Genomic DNA, 20,710 nt, shown 5'->3' on the forward strand with positions numbered 1-20,710 from the left:
GATTCTCCCTGGGTGTACGTTCGAACGGATCTGCCAGGCTGTCCGGTGAGTATCATTCTGGATACTGGGTCGGGCCAAGAATTGGGCCAGAGGGAAAAGGGCCTGCTTCGCGCGGACTGAGCCAATCTGGGTGAGGAGGCTTGATCGAGCCTGGCCTTGGAAGTTGGATGAGCCGGACCTGCTTTGGGTGCCAAGTACGTGGGTCTTTACTTAGTGGGCTTTAGGTTGTGGTCGAGGCCCTGGACCGGGATGAAGGAATCCAGCGGTCATCAGTCGTCATGCTACTCTAGCTGCTCATACTTTGGCTAGAGAATCTATTAGGTATGATCGTCTCTCTGTTTGGGATGATATCCCTCTTTGTTTGATGAAATTTTATTAATATAATCAATAGTTTTACTTTTAAAAAATATTCCTTTGACTTTATTAAAAAATTTCAATAAGTGATGATTATTAGAAATGTGATTTTATTTTTAGATTTTTTTTTGTTAATTTATATAAGGAGTATTGGTTTAAGAAAAAAAAAATGAAATTATTCTATCTTTATTTTTTTCTTGTTATGGATGGCTGAATAATTTTAGGTAATCTTAAATTTCTCTATTTGTTTTATATATATATTGCAAAATGAAGTTTATTTTAAATGATGGAGAGAAAAAAAATTTTGTAATTGTTTTTCTTATAAATAAAGAGAATAAAAATATAAAATAAACAATAGAAAAGAATTTTAAAAAAAATAACTTGGAAAAAGAAGTTTAATGAAAATTTAATTGAAATTTGAGAAATTTTAAGAAATAAATTAAAATTGAATAACCAAAATAAAAATACATTACAAATTGTAATGATTGATTTTAAGTGAAAATTATTTTAATTTTAGTGTCAGTTAATAATTATTTTAATTATTTTAATTATTTTAATTTTACAGTATTTGGGAGTGTAAATAAATTAAACTGTTTGTTAACTACTTGAGATTCGACTCACTAAAAATTTAACTGGATTTGATTTAATTTCTAAACGAGTCACGTTCGAGTTTAACTTTCAGGTTCGTTTAGTAAATGAGGCAAACTTGAACTCTATAGTATTCTATTTATTAAAACTTATGAATTTAACTCATTTTTGAGTTTATAAGCAGACTTGCAAATAGGCTTATAAACCGTTTCGTTAAGTAGACTGAAATTAATATCACAAGAGAACTCGGTTCAAACCCTACATATATTTGCATGAGTTAAATTTAATTTTTTTTTTAAAATTCAGCTCTACATAATTTAATTATACTCTTAAAACTTATAAATATTTAAATCATTAAGATTTAAGAACTATTTTTTATGAGTTTGCAAGTTAATTTATATATATATTTATTTGATTAAAATTATTTAATTTTAAATTAAAACTCATTATACATATAAATAAATTAAAATGTTCGTAAACTATTCAAAATTAAACTGGATCAAATATCGATTTGTCTAAATTTATTTGCTAAATAAATTGAGGTAGAATTTATTAATATTTAGTTCGAATTCAAAACGAGTAAAACTCGAATTCGATTTGAATTCAAAATAATTTAACAAATTAAATTTAAACTCTTTAAAACTTATTTCAACTCAATTCGTTTATATTCCTATAAGTATTTTTTATTGAGATTTAGCAACGTAGTAAAGAAAAATGGCAAATTAATAAAAAAAAAATTAATGAAGTCATTGGATTGTATTTAGCTGAAAATTTGATTTTGGGTCTGAAAATTATGAAGTGATATATGTGTGACATTGGGGGATGGATCTATTACAGCTTCTCCCAACTTCAAAATTCCATGAAATTTACTTACCCACTAAGCTTGGAATTAGGGGCAGGAAGAGAGACCTCCTGACTTTTTTTTTCCTTCTCCTCCGACTATGTAACGCATATACACATAGTCAAAAATTAAAAGACCATATGGATTTTAATAAACATACGCTTATACACACTCTCTAAATTATCAAGATTTAAATAATTACACGTTTATAAAATCTATGTATCAAAAGTTAATAATGTAAATTTCAATTTGCCAACTGATTGTTTGTATAAAGATTAGAGTCCAAATTATATATTCGCTTCTTGTAATATGTGATGGCTATTTCATGGGATGCATGTCCTTTCCATCATGATACCAGTGATATAAATGATCCCAATCCCAAAGCGGTTCGTTAGATAGAGCCACTGCCGTGTTGCTCTGATCACCTGCACGCTGAGGAAGATAGCCATCGTTGTGTTGTGAGAATGATGGTGAGCTTCTTCTATCCAACATTGGAGGGCTTTCATGAATTGTTCTTCCCTCTTCGCTATGAACCTGTCGAGCACCTGACTCGCCTCTCTCTGTCGCTGATGGCCTTCTACCAAATGTCCGCAGGCGTTTTGCTGATTTCTTGTATACCCGACAAAGACTGAACTCTTTCCTTAACTGCAAAATGTATAATCATATAAATCAATTGAATTTTTGGTGAAATTTTTTATTTCAAGCGGGCGGAAATAGAGAGAGAGAGAGTTAATTTAAATACCCTTGGATGTGCACCAGTAGATGAAGAACAGGATACTGCTGCTGCTTCAGTGGCTTTATATTCATTCATTTTCCACTGAGTCTTTCTTCCATTAGGAACTCTTCCCTTATAAAAAGCCATTGTTCTTATGGCACCAATGCAACTGTTGTTGGAAGAGTAAACATAACCAGCAGAACCTGTTGATTTCCAGTATCCACAAGGAGTCAGCCTCTTTGGTTTTCCTCCTTTTGCTTCTCTTTCTTGTCTCGGAACGAAGAAGAACCATTGTTCAGGATCCCTCCTGCACAATTCTCCTGATAATTCTAAAACCAAACAAAGCCCTAAATCAATTCACTAACAAAGAGAGATCATCAAGTTTTGTGTGTGCTCTTGGTTGCATGAAACTTTCACTAGTGGTAAGTTCTCGAGTTTGAATTTTAGTTGAAGCTAATTGTATATACTTACGTGGAAGTTGCCATGGATCGAAGTCGTATATATCAAGAACAGCTACAACACGATCAATAGCCTGGATCAGATCATCCTCTCTCTTGTCTTGTAGCTTGTTATGAAGATAAAAAGAGATCAACTCTTCTTCTGTTGGGTAAAATCGAAATCCAATTGCCAACTCCATAGCAATTCTTTATTGACAAGGACTTGGATTTTTCCCCAAGAAGTTCAACTTTCTTTCCTAGCAAAATAAAGATAACACTCGGTTATATAGAAGAAGAGAGTGAGAGATGGATCATCAAAGAAATGGAAGACAGAAAAGAAAGCACGAAGTGAGAATTAAGGCAAAGCCACAAGTTTCTAACTTGGACGGCAAATGCATAAATATATATATTTTTTATCATTATTAATATATTATTATTTTTTTGATACATCATAGAAAATCTTGCTTTTTGGCTTATCTTCGTGTGACCCAATTAATTTTTTTACATTAAAAAAATAGTGGTGGCATAGAATGTTAGATTTGTAATTCAAAACCCTTTTGGAATTTTGAAGACTATTTTTTTTCTAATATTACTTAATTGGACGGAGGATTATTTCTTATATATCATGTAAAATTAATACTGTACTGATATTTTTAAAATGAGAAAAACATATTATTTAGATGAGAATCGATAAAATTAACATTATAAATATGAGTATAGTAGAAATATTAATCATACTAAGGGTGAGCAGTATTCAGTTCTGTTGAACAATAAAATCTGTGAATGATTCAGTTGTTGTGTATTTTTTTTCGGAAAGAATATTATATATAGATACATTTACAACACAAAATCAGGAGAGAAAAAAGAAGCAATTATATTCTAAGGAAACAAGATAAACTTGTATAGAAAACAATATATATCAGATCTATTAATTGTGCAAATCCCAAGATTACGTAATCTACTCCTAATTAGGCAGTTCATTCCAACACTCTCCCTCAAGTTGGAGTATGGATATCTATGTTCCAACTTGTCAACCATATCATGGAATATCTTCACAGACACTGCTTTTGTGAGTTTATCAGCTAACTGGTCTTCTCACTTGACAAACTGGAACTGTATAATCTTTTGGTCTACCTTTTTCTTGATGAAATGCCAATCAACTTCAACACGTTTGGTGCGATCGTGTTGTACGGAATTCTGTGCAATCTCAATTGCAGCCTTTGTCTATTTTGGATCTGCTAAGGCATCTTGCACACTACTATGAATAAATATTTTGGATAATTGATTAATAGTAAGTGCATACGATTTAGACAATCCATGAGTAGAAAGATAATTACTAATTAGATACTTGACATTGGCTCTAAGGTCAGGTTCATACTGTTTCCTTGGTACATCCTTATTTGATCTTTGTAGATATCTAGGAGCCAAATTGTCACAAGAGTTACTTGTTTCATTACACTCATCAAGTATAGGACTCGAGTTTACCTGAGTAGAGATGTTAGTGTCAAGGACATTCTGAGTTGATTCTTTGGTCAATGGTGTTATCATGGGCAACTCTTCAGGTGTTGGTGATTCTTCAGCAGACATTAGTATTTGTAATTTTCCAGAATGAACTAATGAATCTTCATCACATCTTTCAGGGAAACCTTGCTGACTGTTATGCTGAAAACTTTCACTTACTTTCTCTAGTTCTAAGAAATCTGTCATGTTTTCTTGTGGCACATTCCCTTCACTAAAGCTCCCCCCTGAAAAGAAGGAGGTGTGACTCCTCCTGAATAGTATGGTTCTGATTTACGAAAGGACACATCAAAGGTCACTTATAATCTTTTTGTGTGTAGATCATAGCATCGGTATCCCTTCTGAAAATCGGAGTAGCCAACAAATACACATCTTTTAGCACAAGGATCAAGTTTATTTCGCAAAATTTTTGGAATATGGACATATACTGTGCAACTAAAAACCCTTGGTTCAAGATTTGGGACATGTGACAATGAGAAGACAACTTGCATCTTTTGTTGAGGAGTTCCAAAATTAAGTATGCGAGAGGGGACCCGATTAATTGGATAAACAGCAGACTTCACTGCTTCTCCCCAATAGAACCGAAGCATATTCATGCCAAAGAGAGAAGCACGAACAACTTTCATGATTTGCCCATTTCTCCTTTCTGCCAAGCCATTTTGTTGTGGAGTATAGGTGTTAGAAGTATGATGTCGAATCCCTCTTTCGCTTAACTTCCCACAGTTTGTATCTAGGAACTCCAGTGTGTTGTCAATTTGCTAAATACGAATCTGCCTTTAATAATGAGTGCCCATCATATTGTAGAATTTCTGAAATGCTGTAAGAATATCAATTTTTTTGTGAAGCAGAGACACCCAAGTCATTCGTGTGCACTCATCAATTAATGTAACAAAATATCGTGCTTTAGAAATAGAAGGAATCTTTACAAGGCCCCAAACATCAGAATGTATAATCATAAATGGTTCAGAACATTTATTTAAACATGGTGAATAAGAAATACAGTGACTTTTGGCCAGTTCGTAAATATCACAATGAAAGTCTGAAATATTCAAATTTGAAAAAAGATACGGTTGCAATCTCTTAAGATATCCAAATGAAATATGTCCTAACCGCCGATACCATTACCAAACAGTTGCTTGAGCTTTATCTCTACTACTTGTTTGACATGCAAGGTTATTTTTTTGTTTTCCATTCTTTGTCAGATCCAAGTAATAGAGTTTGCCCCTTTTAATACCATAACCAAGAATCTTCCGGATCAGAATATCCTTATCAACAATACCTGGGTGGGTAACGTTAGCTGTAGGTTGTGATTTGTCCTCTATATTTTGTTGGACCTCTGTTGTGGCAGCCATCATAGGAGTTCATGCAACCTTCTTCCTTGATTTTTTTGTGAAGTTCCACCATTCAGGATAGCCTATGATTTCATAGCATCTTTGTTTTGAATGCCCTTTCTCGCCACAATAACGACAGACAAAATTATTAGACTTGGCACTTTGAGTTTTTATTGAGCCAGATGATGGTCCTTGCTGAGTTCGTTTGGCTACCATAACAGAGCTTTCAGAGATAGGTCGAGAACCTCCCATCGTCTGTCTTTGCTAGTATTCTCTTCGTACATATGCATAAGTGCTCTCTAGATTAAGTTTGGGGGTTCTTCCGAAGGATTTCTCCACGAACATCATCAAACTCAGAATCAAGCCCACTTAAAAAAACATAAACTCGAAGCCTAGCCATTGCGGAATGCAATTGGATCACCCCTTCGACGATTTCTTCCTGAGAGGTCATCCTGTGATCTATTTCCTGGAAAATAGCAACAAGTTCATTATAATATGTGGATAATGGTCTACCATTTTGTGCGGTGGAGAAGCATTTTTTTATTCAATTCAAAGAGACAAGTCTCATCCAATCCATCATAGAAGGTCTTTACTACATCTTTCTAAATTTCCTTGGCCGTGGAAAGACGAATGAACCACTGCATCAGCAATGGATCCATTAAGTCAATAAGCCAACTTTTCACTTTGTGATTTTCGGTGACCTGTATTGCGTAACTAAGATCTTCGGGTGGTGGCTTCTTCACTTCTCCAGTGAGATATCCAGCCTTATTACGAGAGCCAATGCGCATCTCTATGATTTGTGACCATAATGGGTAGTTGGTTTCATTAAGTATAACACTGGTGGGGAATGCAAAACTGTCTTGGTTGATGATAATTGGTGGTGTTTGGTTGTTTTGTAGAGTTGGAATAATGGGGTTGGTCTCAACCATTTAGGTTCAGAATAGTGTTTGGGCAATGATTAGTGGAAAGAAAAAATGGGAATGCAGATGGTGGCTGAGCAATAATGGTGTTGGGGAATACAAAATATGATGTTGCAGATGGTAAGTTATGGTGGTGGTTTCAAGATATGAAATTTAGAAAGTAATTCTTCCAGAATTAGAATTGCTCTAATACCATGTTGAACGATAAAATCTGTGAATAATTTTGTTGTTGTGTATTCTTCTCCGGAAAGGAGGTTATATATAGATATATTTACAACACAAAATTAAGAGAGGAAAATGAAGCAATCCTATTCTAAGGAAACAAGATAAGTCTGTACAGGAAACATTATATATCAGGTCTGTTAATTGTGCAAATCCATGATTACATAATCTTCTCCTAATTAGACAGTTCATTCCAATAGGTTCAAACTGAAAAAATCGATCGAACTGAATTAATTTGAAAATTTAGTTCGTTTTTTTATTTATTTCAGTTTGATTCGATTTTGATAAAAAAAAATTAAAAAAACCAAACTGAACCAATTAGCATTAATAGTATATTATTTTCAATAATATAGAGAGATTAGATTATATTAAAGTTAAAATATTTCAATTAAATTTTAAAATACTAAAAATAAAGTATAAAAAATAAAAAATTTATTAAAAATTTAAACTGATCAAAATCAAATTGATTCGATTCGATTTCGGTTCAGTTTTTATAAATATTAAAATTTTGATTTTTAATTTAATTCGATTTTAAATCGAACCGATCGGACGATTATCCCTAAATCATATAGAATACACTTTTTGTATTAATTGAGATTTCGTGTTAAAAAATATTAGAATTAAAGGTAAAAATATATTAATATTAATTTTATTGATGTAAAATTTAATATACAATAATAATAATATAAATAATTACTGCTGTAAATATTTAAATTATAAATGTTTTTTTTACCAAAATTACAAAGAGTAATGAAAATTAAACGCACACATCCTTCTATTCCAACTAGAAGCCCATCTGCCGCCCCACAAATATTATAAAAATAAATTTTACTAATAGAGTCTGAACTAACACATTCACTAATAAAATAATGGTAAAATTATTTTAATTTTTAATAAATCAAACTGATTAATATTTTTTTACAATTAATTTTAATTAAATTTAAAATTTAAAAATCTCAATACGTCCAAAATAATTTTAATATCACTAAATTACAGTTTATTTGTGACTATTTTACATATTTTATAAATAATTTTAAACAGTAGCATGGGCTGTTGTCATCGAATGGATTAACATGCTAAAGTTTTTTTTTTTTTTTTTATCATGCATCAAATTATCTACCTAGTGAACATATTAGAGAATTAGATCTCATTGTGAAAAATAATTTATATTTAAAAAATATTTTTTATAAAAAAGTTTTTAATAAAAAATTTTATGATAATTCAATTTGAGCTTCGCTTTAATGTGGCAGAAAGTTATTTGCAGACCCTTCTTCTTTGTTTTTTCCTCATCGTGTTTTTTACTTTGACTTCTCCTCGGGTTTTAGTCGGTGACTTCTCCTAGGGTTTCTGTGTTTAATGTCTTTGGATTTCTTCCTTGCTGGGTTGGATTTGGGACTTGGTTTTTTAGTTTCTCTGATTTTGGGCCTGGTGAGCCCTTATTGTAATTGGACATTGTAATGGGATTCGACCATTAATGAATCTTATTTTCGATAACAAGAAAAAAAATTCTAGTGACCAAATGACATCAACTTTATTTTTTTTTTTACATAAATTCAATGATTTTTGAGTTCCATTCATAGAAAATAAATTTTATTTTATAAAATATTAAAATCTAATTATGAAAGAAAGTTTTGAGACACTCATAAATTTAATCTGATGATAAATATATCTGAATAAATTTAAGAAATCTCATATTCTACTCTCTCAATCTCCAATTTCCATCTAAAAACAAAAAACTCTCATAGCCCAAACATAAAGCAGTATTCTATTTCTCCCATTTCTTTTCATAATGGCTATCCACAAAATGTCGGTCATCAACACTTTACACTTGGTTCATTTTCTATTTTTACATTGATTCTCTTCTCACCTCGTTTCATTAATAGTAAACAGATTAATTTTTGAATTTTTATTTTATTAATAAAATATTTTTTTATTAAATTACTATTAATTAAAAAAATTAATTTAAATTAAAAAAATTAAATCGTTGTAAATATTAAAACTATAAAATTAAATTATTATAAATTGTTAAAATTAAAAAAATTAAATTGTTATATATTAATAATGAATTTAACAGAATAAAATTTTAGAGATTAAATTATTTATTATTAAAATGATAAGGACTAAATTATAAATTTTATTAAATTTCAATAATTATATTATAAATTATTTTTAATATTAATTAAAATAACTTATTTTTTTAAATTAAAAAATATATTTAACTAAATAAATAAAATTTTAACACTTTATTAAAATTTAAAATTTCAAAATTAAATTACACCCAACTAAATAAAACCATCACTTCTTCTTTGATTTTTTTTTTTGGGCATAATCTTTTCTTTATACTTTCAATTTGAAGTTATATTATTGTTAGCTTTGGATTGGAATATGCTCTCACATACTTAAATTATGATTTGAATTTACTTTAGGTTATAGCCGAGAAAAAGAATAAATTGTAAAAGATAAGGAGAGAGGGGATGAACATTAAATTTAGGTTTGATCGGTTGGATTTAAAATCAAATTGAGTTAAATAAATTAAAATTTTTTGAATTGAATAAATTAAAAATAGAAATTATAGTATTTATAAAAACGAATCGAATCGATTTGATTAGTTTGAATTTTTAATAATTTTTTATTTTTTATACTTTATTTTTAATATTTTAAAATTTAATTAGAATATTTTAATTTTAATATGATTTAATTTTTATATTATTACTAAATCGGTTCGGTTCGATTTTTTAATTTTTTTCTAATTAAAATCAAATCGAATCGAAATAACCGAAATTTTTAAAATTAAAAATCAAACCGAATTAAAATAAATAAAAAACTAAATTAAAATTTTAAATTATTTTAATTTACACTTGCAAACGAAAATAAAAGAAGGTAAAATTAAAGAATTTGAATTATTAAAAATAATTTTAAAATAAATATTTATATATAAAAAAGGAAAGTGGAAGGCAATGCGATTGGAAGGTGCTTTTCTTTATAAAGCCAACTGATTCTTATTCTTAATTGCTATATATATTTGATTTTTACTGTATATTTCAACATTCCTATCACCGAAATTCGATATGATCGTTTACATCATTGCTAGCTTTTTCTCAAAATATAATAGAGAGACTAGCATAAGGTTTTTTTTTTTTTCTTTTATATACAAGAGGAGCAGATTTTTAGATAGTGATAATCCGAAGAAATAAAAAAATATTTATAAATTAATTTGTAATAATTTTTCAATAACTCCATATAAATTCAAAAATTATTTCAAATTATTAAAAATTGACGTGATAGTTAAATTAATTAATTGATCTGTAATATAATTTATTTATCTATATATATATCTAAATCTTATTTATCAATTGAGGTATAACGGTTTATGAAATTTATTTTAAAAAATATTTATAATTGAATTTTTTTTATTTTATTAATCAAGTTGCATCTCTCGAAATTAATTAATTATACTCAACTAAATATGATAATTTAGTTACTCATTTTACATGGGCTTCAAAATTCTTTTGAAATTTTTTTAAAAATATAATTAAAAATGATTTTTGAAAGCGTAAATTAAATAATCAATAATGGGTTATTAAATTTATCTAATCTAACTTAATCAGTAATTAAAAATATATCACTTATTTAATATATTTATATTCCAACTCTACTTAAAAAATAATTATCAAATTTTATCTGTAAAAATTATAATTAATGTGACTTCATTTGATAAATTAATATTTTTTTTAAAAAAGACGAGTAATTACTGCACTCACAAATTTAGTCTGGTGGTAAGTGTATTTAAATAAATTTGAGAGATCTTAAATTCTACTCTTTTAGTAACTAAATTTCCATTTCAAAAAAAAACATATATAATTACTAAATTATGAGTGAAACTCAAATCTACACATCAGAATGAATTACATATATTTTTAGTTATTCAACCAAGTTAGTCTAAACATAAACAACTGCTAAATGATGAATAGAGTTCAAATCTATATATCGAAATGAGATACATATATCTTTAATTATTGAATCAAATCAGTCTAAATATAAATAACTACGAAATAATGAGTGGGACTTAACTCTGCATATTAATTTATTTTTTCATCTTTCAAATTTGAAATTTTATAGCTATGATGTCAATTTTGATTTCAATTTAATTAATTGTATTCCTCCTTTAGTATGTTATTTAAATTTGACTTTCAAGAAAAAAAATCATGTTAAATACTGTTAAAAAGATTTTTAAAAAATTATAATTAAAATTTATTACATTTATTTTATTTTATTTTTTAATATTTTATAATTAATGTATGCATGTAAATATATAATAAAAGAAAATAAATTCTTTTGAATAATATTTTTTTCTCATGTTTTTTTATACAAATGAGGTGTGGAAACTAAAAGAATAAACAAAACTTGAGAGGGATCATAATGAGGTGTGGAAACTAAAAGAATAAACAAAACTTGAGAGGGATCATAGAGGAGATGCAATCCCTTGAATGTCTCAATCAATAAAGTCACGCATAGCAATAAGGAGAGAAGTAGAAAAATCCAATTGTACGGAATGACCAATGACCAGATTTGCAAGCCCATAAATCACTTTATTAGTTTCACGATAATAATATCGCAGAACTATCTACCAAGGCCGAGAAAGCAACTCCTAATACTACGAGAGTATACTAAAAAAATGCAGCATATAGCCTAACCTCTTCCACAGAAGACTGCAATAAATTCAAAACCCCTTTAGAATCAACCTCAAGCCCATCAACCACTTCATTAGTTTCACAATAACAATGTCGCAAAACCATTTGCCAACGCCGAGAAAGCAACTCCTAACACTGAGAGCAGACTAAAAAAATTCAACCTAACCTGTTTCACAGAAGATTGCAACAAATCCAAAATCCCTTTAGAATCAACCTCAACCTATAGTCTCTGTATTCCATAATCCCAAGCTATACATAGACCATATAAAAGAGAATTTAATTCAGCTTGCATTGAGTTACAAACATCTAGTCTAATAATAAATCTAGTCAATCAAAACCCTCTACTATCCCTCAACACACTACCCTATTGTTGTAGCCTGAATTACCCCCTTCAAGCTCCATCAATGTTTAATTTAACCCAACTCTCTCTAGGAAAACCCAAAAAACATCAATAAGTTTTTTATTTCTAGGCACATATTATCCCACCCAAGCAACAACATTAATATGCAAAGCAATTCTAAGCATATGAAACTTACTCTCTAGAGGGTGGTAAACCCTTGTTAAGATCAATTCATTAAGCTATTTCTATAGATACTACAAAGTTAAACATAAATTTTGATCCGAGAAAAATTACAAACATGATACTTGGGTAAAACTCGAAGCAGCCATCGGCCAATCCGTAGGCTACATCAAGTAGAAGGAATGTAGAGAAGCACAATACCAAATAATATCTCATACCTCTCTGACTCTACAACACTCCATAAAAATATGAATTCTACCTTCTATGGCACCCGAACACAAAAGCAGGATGGGTCAATAGTAAAACTTATCCGTTTTCTCTCCATATTTGTCATCAACTTACTAAGCTGGAAGAGTTAGAGAAAAGACTGAACTTCTTAAGCAACTTTAGACTTCCAAATACAGCCCCAAACTTTATCTGATTGGTCTAAAATCATATTCTTGTGTATCAAAAAAGCAGATTTCATAGAGAAATTGCCAGAGGAAGTACCATTCCGCGCTACCTGATTATGATATAAAAAGATGAGGACTCACCACCACAGTTTCCAATTGGAGGCAGAGAGATATCGAAAGATAAAGAGAGATCAAATTCCAACACTAGGACGTCTCCTGATACACCTAACCGCAACAAGAGCATGATCTACTTATGGAGAATCACCTAACCATACATCATTCTAAAAATTTCTCAAATGGCCATTACCAATCTCCATATAGGAACCTTGTTGCAATAAGTCCCTACTACAAGTTAGACCCCTCCATTGCACAAACATTCTGTCACAAAACTATACTAGAGAAATCTAAACATTGTCTCATAATACCAACCTGATGGACTGTTACGTCCCTAAATAATAAAAGGTCATTTGCAAAAAAACAGGTGAGAGAGTGCCAGGTAATGACAGAGTAAGTTGAATAGCTTTCAATTCTCAATCTCAATCAAATAATTAATACAATGACTCAAACACTCCATGGCAAGAATAAGAAGGAAAAGAGATAAAAGATCCCTTAACATACTTTCTGTGTAGGAAAAACGCCTCTATAATACTACTATTCTATAAAACTAGTATAGAACAAAATCGTAAACAAGCTTGGATACGATCAATCCAAATAGAAGAAAAGTGAGCAATTTCTTTGCTTTCTAGATGAATATTACTTACAATGCTTGGGATAGAATTTCATTCTTTTGCTTGGTATTATTATGTTTTATATTTTCAAGTTAATTTAGGTGGAGTAATTCTATTACAAATGAATTTAAGTTAATTCTGTATAAAACTAAATTAATTATATTTAAAATTTATTTGTAAATTATGAATGATCGGAGTGAAAATGTCTAAATTAAAAAAATAAATTTATTTATTTTATATATTAAAATTTGAAGTAATTTTATTTAAAATTTTAAATTAAATTATACGTATTATAAATTAATATTTGATTTGGTAAATTATTTTTGAATTTTTGTGCAGGTGGAATGAAGATAAAAGAAAAATTATTTTTATTTTTTAATTCAAGATATTTTGTAAGCATTTGATTCATCAAACCATATATATAAATAACTACAATTAAGTAATGAAGACAACTGTAATTATAAATTTAATATGATATTAAAGTGAAATTTTAAGTTCATTTCCTCAATCTCTAATTTCAATTTTAAAAAAAATAATAATAAAAATAACTATTTTCTTGTGAGGAATTATTAGATCATTCATCATAATTTCACTTTTTTTTATTAACTTTTATATAAATTTTATAAAATATCGAATATTTAATCTTTCTATTTGAAATCAAGATTTTAAGAAGAATTTAATTTAATTAAATAATTTTTTATTTAATACAAAAAAAAATTATTTTTTTAATTTAAAATTATTTTTATAAAAAAATTATCTTATATAATTTTATAAAAATTATTTAAATTATTTTCTTACAAAATAAATATGCCGCAAAATTTAGGTAAAAAAAATTAAGTATAATTTAAACCGTTTGCTATGACTAAAATTTACAGATTTATTATTTAATTGATTTTTGCCAAAAATTTATTTTTATATAAAAATATTAACTATCCATAAAATCGTAACCTTGATGCAAATTCATAACTTCTGCTGTAACCCTAGCCTACCTTCCCTTCTTTCCTCCACCAATTCTTCACTTCGCCTTCCTTATTCTTTTCCTTTTAGTCGACGATGAAATTGAAACCTCATTTCCTGAATTTGCATCGCCGGTCAGGCCTTCAATCGTCTAGTTTCATCGATCTCTTCTTCCTTCAGCTTCACCGGACGTTGCAATGCTAAGACCACTAAGCAACATCCTCCATTTTGCTTCCACTCTATTTCGTCGGTACCTCTCTTCCCTGCTCTTTGCTTGATTTATCTGTGCTATATCCAATTTTTCACAATTTTTCCCCTAAAACCCTTATCTGTTAAAACTATTATTTAAGCTTAAAATTTCAATTTTAGTGGTTTTTTCTTCTTATATTCAGCTCCTTTCATCCTAGGGCAAAGTTCAAGATCTGAAGTAGACGCAGTTCTTAATTTGATTTTAATTATGGCATATTCTAGATGGTTTACATGAAAGAAGAATGAATAAAGTAATTCCTTTATTCAATAAACATCTGTTTTTGCAGCAAGGATTTAGTCTTAAGCTCTTCCCTTGTTTTTCTTGGTATCATTTATGGGGAAAATTGTACTGATTTCTATTATTTTTTAATCTGAGTTTGAGGTTACTTGGGAATTTTCCAAAGTTCTTAGCTTTTGGGTTCTCCTCTTGCCCACTTACCTTAAATGTTCATTGTGTCTGCTACTCTGTTTTGTGATCTTTGCTTTGGATATTTGTGCAGTAGTCTTCCGTATCCAATTTATCAGTAAACTTGGCACTTTAAAATCCTCTCATTGTGCACAGTTTGCCTTATGGGTCAACGTTTATTGTCTTAATCAGGTATGGTTTTCTTCTCCTTGCTAGTCCATACTGCAATTTCTTTTCTTTTTCATTTTGGCAACTTGTTTGATTAGAGTCTTAGCATGATTCTACTTTATGGTGCATTTGAATCCTTTGAAATTTAGAATTCTGTTGCAATTGATTTTGCATTTGTGAGAATTGTGAAAAAAAAAGACAATATTCGTCAGGGGAAGGGAAGAGATGAAAAGGGGGGCTAGCTTTTGAAATTTTACTAGAAGTGTATTGACACAGTATTATTTGTAGATGAGGTGTTGTACATCTGCCATTGTAAACCTGTGAAGCATTTTTCAATAAAAACATCTCTCTCCAATCGTTGTGACTTCTATCCCTTATCTTCTTGATAATTTCACCAGCAAAACTATTCCCTTCCTAATAAATTTCAGGGAGGTTATTACTACAATACAAACAGCTCTAGCAAACTGTGGCATCCTGTGTTGTAAGGCACCCACCGCACAAGCTGTTTTGAAGAAACTATGGGGGATGGCAATGCCACAACCAACAATAGAAGCGTGTCTAACTCCAATAACAATGAGAAGCCAGAATGGCTGCAACAGTACAATTTGATTGGCAAGATTGGTGAAGGCACTTATGGTCTTGTATTCCTGGCAAAAACCAAGTCTCCTGCAAATCGTGGAAAATCCATTGCCATCAAGAAATTCAAGCAATCCAAGGACGGAGATGGTGTCTCCCCTACTGCCATCCGTGAAATCATGTTGCTTAGGGAGATTTCACATGAAAATGTTGTGAAGCTTGTGAATGTACACATTAACCATGCTGATATGTCTCTGTATCTGGCTTTTGATTATGCCGAACATGATCTTTATGAAATCATTAGGCATCACAGAGATAAGGGTTCTCATTGTATTAATCAATACACGGTGAAATCATTGTTGTGGCAGCTGCTCAATGGACTGAACTATCTTCATAGTAATTGGATCATACATCGAGATCTCAAGCCATCAAATATCCTAGTTATGGGTGAGGGAGATGAACATGGGGTTGTCAAAATTGCTGATTTTGGACTTGCAAGAATATATCAAGCTCCCTTGAAGCCATTATCTGATAATGGTGTTGTAGTAACCATTTGGTACCGTGCACCTGAGTTGCTTCTTGGAGCAAAGCACTACACGAGTGCTGTTGATATGTGGGCTGTGGGATGCATATTTGCTGAGCTCTTGACTTTGAAGCCACTTTTTCAAGGGGCAGAAGCCAAATCCACACCAAATCCCTTCCAGCTGGATCAATTGGACAAGATATTTAAGGTCTTAGGCCATCCTACACTTGAGAAGTGGCCAACACTTGCAAATCTTCCACATTGGCAATCAGATTTGCAACATATTCAAGGGCACAAATATGAAAATACAGGATTGCATAATGTTGTGCATCTCTCTCCAAAAAGTGCTCCATATGATCTCCTGTCTAAGATGCTTGAATATGATCCTCGAAAGCGGATAACTGCAGCACAGGCTCTAGAACACGAGTATTTTCGGATTGAACCTCTACCAGGGCGCAATGCGCTTGTGCCCTCGCAACCTGGAGAAAAAGTGATAAACTATCCTACTCGTCCAGTAGACACAAATACAGATTTTGAAGGAACAACTAGCCTTCAGCCTCCACAACCGGTATCATCCGGAAATGCAGTCTCTGGAGGTATGCCAGGTGGTCATGGAGTGGCTAACAGGTCTGCTTCTCGACCGATGCAAATTGGGATGCCGAGAATGCAACCTCAGGTCATGGCCACTTACAATATGGCCCAGGCAGGGATGGGAGGTGCTATGAATCCAGCTGGGATACCAATGCCACGTGGTGTTGCTGCCCAGCCTCATCAGCAGCAACATTTACGGAGAAAAGACCCACCAGGAATGGGGTCTGGATACCCTCCACAGCAGAAATCCAGACGCCAATAAGCAAATGACAATTGATTGTGAGCTATAATCTAAGTTCAGGTTTTTCAATCATGCCACGTATGTGACATTTGGTGAGGTGCTGTATTGTATGACCTTTTTCTGACTCGGGACCCTCATCTGTGCTTGAGGAGGTAGCTTAAATGATGCCTATAAGGAGGAACTTTTGAGCTACACATTCAAATGGCTAGGAAGGAGAGGGTGCTAGAATATGGTTTGTATTTGGAATGGTTCCTTGACGCCGGTGGGCTAAAGAAAATGCCATTTCTTACCCTTTTAAGGGATGTATATCTGTGTATGAACTTAAATGTGAGAGAAAGGCTTCTTCTTGTTGCTCGTGAAGCAGAATACGCGCATTCATTTTGTTTCGATGAGGTTGAATTTCACTGAGCTGTTTCTCTGGTTGTGCTCATTTCCGTTGTCTTAATCAATTGACTCTAGCCATGATATGGCAACTGTGGTTTCACTATGTCATGTCTCATGTTCTTATGAAAAGTGAGCACGAAGGTATTGGCTGCTGTGCTATTAACAATATATTTTAAATGTTAGTAGTGAATTTGTTATTGGTTTAGCGGTTTAATTACTCAGAATTTTTTTTTATAATTTTCTTTCTTTAATAGTTTTCGAAATTTGAAGATGAAACTTTGAACAAGCCTTAGTATTGATTGATTAGTTAATTAAGCTCTGCATAATTTGGTTTCTTGTACAAATTGCCTAATAGAGTTCTTTATTTATTAATTATAATAGTCTTTTTTTTTAAATGGTTAATTTTTATATTTATAACTAAAATTTTTAATTTTAAATAAAAAATTTTAATTTTTTAAATTAATTTTAATTAAATATATTTTTACGGTATTTTTTTAAAAAGAATAAAAAATTAGAGAGTAAAATCTGAGATCATTTAGATTTATTCAGATATATTTATCAACAGACAAATGTTTGAGTGCTACGATATATTATATATCATCATTTTTATCACATAAATAATTTAATTAATTGGAGTTAAATTTTAGTTAAAATTTAAAATTTTTAGTTATATAAAATTTTTAAATTTTTTAAATAATAACCTCCTTTGTAGATTTTAAGTGATTAAAAATTTAAAATTTTAATTAAAATTTAATTTAAGTTAATCAAATTATTTATATATATATATATATTTAAAAAATCATTATAATTATAATATATTTAAAAATTAAAATTTTATCTAAAAATTAAAAATTTTAAATATAAATATAAAATACTGTAAAGTTATAATATTTTTGAATCAATAGATTATTATAATATCAATAGTTTGTCAATTTTTCATAATTATAATATATATATAATTTAATGATTATAATATGTACATTATGATATTAATATATATGTATAAAACTGTATTAAAAGTATATGATATATCTAAAAATTATTTAAAAATATATATAAAATATTTAATTTAATTTTAATTCGATTCTTATTGGAAAATTAGAATCGAATAATTTCAGATTCTGGCTAATTCATACGGTTTCCAAAAAGGGTCGATTAGAAATGATTAAAGAGGAAAGGCATCAACATGTTTCACGAAAATAAAGAAATGAGTTGGAAAATTATGAAAATATATTATAATTAGTTAATTTTGAAAATTGAGAATTATTATACAAATTAACCAAACCCACTTAGGACAGCTAAGGTCAATCGTCACTTTCTTTTTCAGTTATTTGGACGGCTTAGCTTCTCAATCACACACTGATGAGTGATGTGCTTAGCTTTAGTGGGGCAGAAACTCATTTGCAGCCTCTTCTCTTCTTCTTTGTTATTTCCTTGTCTTGTTTCTCACTTTGACTTCTCGTTCTACAAGTCTCTCCATAAACAGTGCATCATATTTCAGAAAGACTTTAATTTAAAAATTTTGGTGTTAATTTTAGTTTAGAATCATAATTTAAATTAGAAACTATGAATATTAATAGTTAATTTGATATTGCTAACGAATAATTAAAAATCTCATAATAAAAAATTTAAAATTTTTTAATATTTATTAATTACAGTCTAATTTTAAATTATTATTTTAATTATATTAATTTGATTAATTTTCACCTAAATTATTTAAAATTAATAAATTTTATTTAATATAATAAAAAATTAATATATTTATTTATTTTACTTAATATAATTTATGAAATATTTTCCCTTTCTATCTCTCATTATATATTTTTTAATGTATTTATAAATATTATTTATGAAACAAAGTTTACAATTAAAAATATTATATTATTTAAAACAATATTAGAAATAATTTTTAAAATATAAAATATTCTTTAAATTATAGTATAAACAGTAATTCTGTAAAATAAAATTAATTTCCATTATACTAAAAAAATATTAAAATAGATATATAAGATTTTCATCAATATTTTACTTTTTTTATTCTCTAAAAAATTAGCAATCATGTGTTTTTTTATTATCATTAATTATTTAGTAAATTTTAACAAATATTTAAATATATAAACCATCCGTGGACCATTTAGAATATTTATAATAAATTAAAATTAATATTAAAAATTTAAATTAGACTAAGATTAATAAAAGAAAATAAAATTAACTAAAATTGATAAAAGCTTTAAAATTTTAGATTTATTCAACATTTAAGCCTTTCATATATTAGGCTGAGTGTTTATGATATATATACAAACCAATCTTTTTGTGGGGAGTGCTAAAACTTCCACGTGGCAAAAAGTAATACGCAGGTTTAGCTTTCTTGACATTTTCAAAATTGCTGTTTTGACGAGACTCAACATATTTACATAGCATTTAATTTTTGTTTAAATCCGCTTTACATAAATATATATTAGAATTTCATTTTATATAAATTCAATTTAAATAATTATTTTCAATATAATTAGATAAAGTCATTAATTATAATAGATCTGATTTTATTTAAGTTTTATTATGATAAATGATTAATATATAATTATTTGCATTGAATAATTTCTCAATCAGTAAGCTATATCATTTGCTTATTTTTAAGTTTTAATAATTATGATGCATACAATGACGTAAGAACTCTTGACTAGAATGTATGGAGGATTCTAAATTCATAATATAAATGAATCCATTTGCGAACGAGTTTGATAGTAACTTTGCGATATTCTTATTGCAACTAAATCAGATATAATTGCTAAGTCATGACCGAATTTTTGAATATAGCGAACTTCGGACGGCTTTACCTTATCTAATACCAATAGTTCTTTTCTTGCAAGTTTATTAGTTCTTCACAATTTGGTGGTTCTAATACCAATTGAAATAATCCGGCTCAAACTAATCCAAATAACTTTTGTATTCACTTTTCTATTTGACTCAAAATGATTAATTCAAATTATCTAATAGTTTCTATTCACTATTATATATCATTCAAATTTTCCGTCGTTTGTCGATATGAGATTTTTTTCCACAAGCTAGTTTCGTCCTAACTATTATATAGCATTTGAATTTTCTTTAATCCACCGATATGAGATTCTTTCCTACAAACTAATAGCTGAATCTCATAATATTATTTCGTGTGATATAATTTTTTATTTTTTTTAACCCTCAAAATATAAATCAATATAAACCCTTACTAATATTTTGATCATTGCCTTTTCAATTTCACTTAAAATCTCTTATTTTTAATAGTTAAACTTTTCATTTAGCATGATTAATTTTATAAGAAAAATTAAAATTTAATAAAATTCTATTAAAATCATGTATA

General features: G+C 29.2%; 2 protein-coding genes across 10 annotated transcripts; one reads left to right on the forward strand and one right to left on the reverse strand.

Moving 5' to 3' along the window:
* Positions 1-2,101: 2,101 nt before the first annotated feature.
* On the reverse strand, positions 2,102-3,135 carry LOC110621904 (NAC domain-containing protein 90). Its single transcript, XM_021766198.2, has 3 exons — positions 2,970-3,135; positions 2,526-2,818; positions 2,102-2,428 (listed from the first exon to the last, which is right to left on the reverse strand). The coding sequence occupies exons 1-3, from the start codon at positions 3,133-3,135 to the stop codon at positions 2,102-2,104; spliced, it is 786 nt and encodes a 261-aa protein (XP_021621890.1).
* An 11,071-nt stretch (positions 3,136-14,206) lies between these two features.
* On the forward strand, positions 14,207-17,567 carry LOC110622755 (cyclin-dependent kinase E-1). 9 transcript variants are annotated; one of them, XM_021767376.2, is made up of 3 exons: positions 14,207-14,464; positions 14,964-15,061; positions 15,326-17,567. In XM_021767376.2, the coding sequence occupies exon 3, from the start codon at positions 15,556-15,558 to the stop codon at positions 16,987-16,989; it is 1,434 nt and encodes a 477-aa protein (XP_021623068.1). In that variant the 5' UTR covers positions 14,207-14,464; positions 14,964-15,061; positions 15,326-15,555; the 3' UTR covers positions 16,990-17,567. The 9 variants fall into 9 exon arrangements, with proteins under 9 accessions (XP_021623068.1, XP_021623069.1, XP_021623067.1 ...); XM_021767377.2 differs by having other exon boundaries at positions 15,436-17,567; XM_021767375.2 differs by having other exon boundaries at positions 15,466-17,567.
* Positions 17,568-20,710: the final 3,143 nt, after the last annotated feature.

This window comes from Manihot esculenta, chromosome 9, assembly GCF_001659605.2.
Source record: "Manihot esculenta cultivar AM560-2 chromosome 9, M.esculenta_v8, whole genome shotgun sequence".
NCBI classification, from domain to species: Eukaryota; Viridiplantae; Streptophyta; class Magnoliopsida; order Malpighiales; family Euphorbiaceae; genus Manihot; species Manihot esculenta.

What these genes read in the sequence shown, in the direction of transcription:
- LOC110621904 (XM_021766198.2), bottom strand. Translation starts at nt 3,135, where the DNA reads ATGGAGTTGGCAATTGGATTTCGATTTTACCCAACAGAAGAAGAGTTG. An exon ending in CGATCCATGGCAACTTCCAC is followed by an intron (nt 2,819 to 2,969) that starts GTAAGTATATAC and finishes TAGAATTATCAG; the next exon opens with GAGAATTGTGCAGGAGGGAT. An exon ending in CTACTGGTGCACATCCAAGG is followed by an intron (nt 2,429 to 2,525) that starts GTATTTAAATTA and finishes TACATTTTGCAG; the next exon opens with TTAAGGAAAGAGTTCAGTCT.
- LOC110622755 (XM_021767376.2), top strand. Translation starts at nt 15,556, where the DNA reads ATGGGGGATGGCAATGCCACAACCAACAATAGAAGCGTGTCTAACTCC.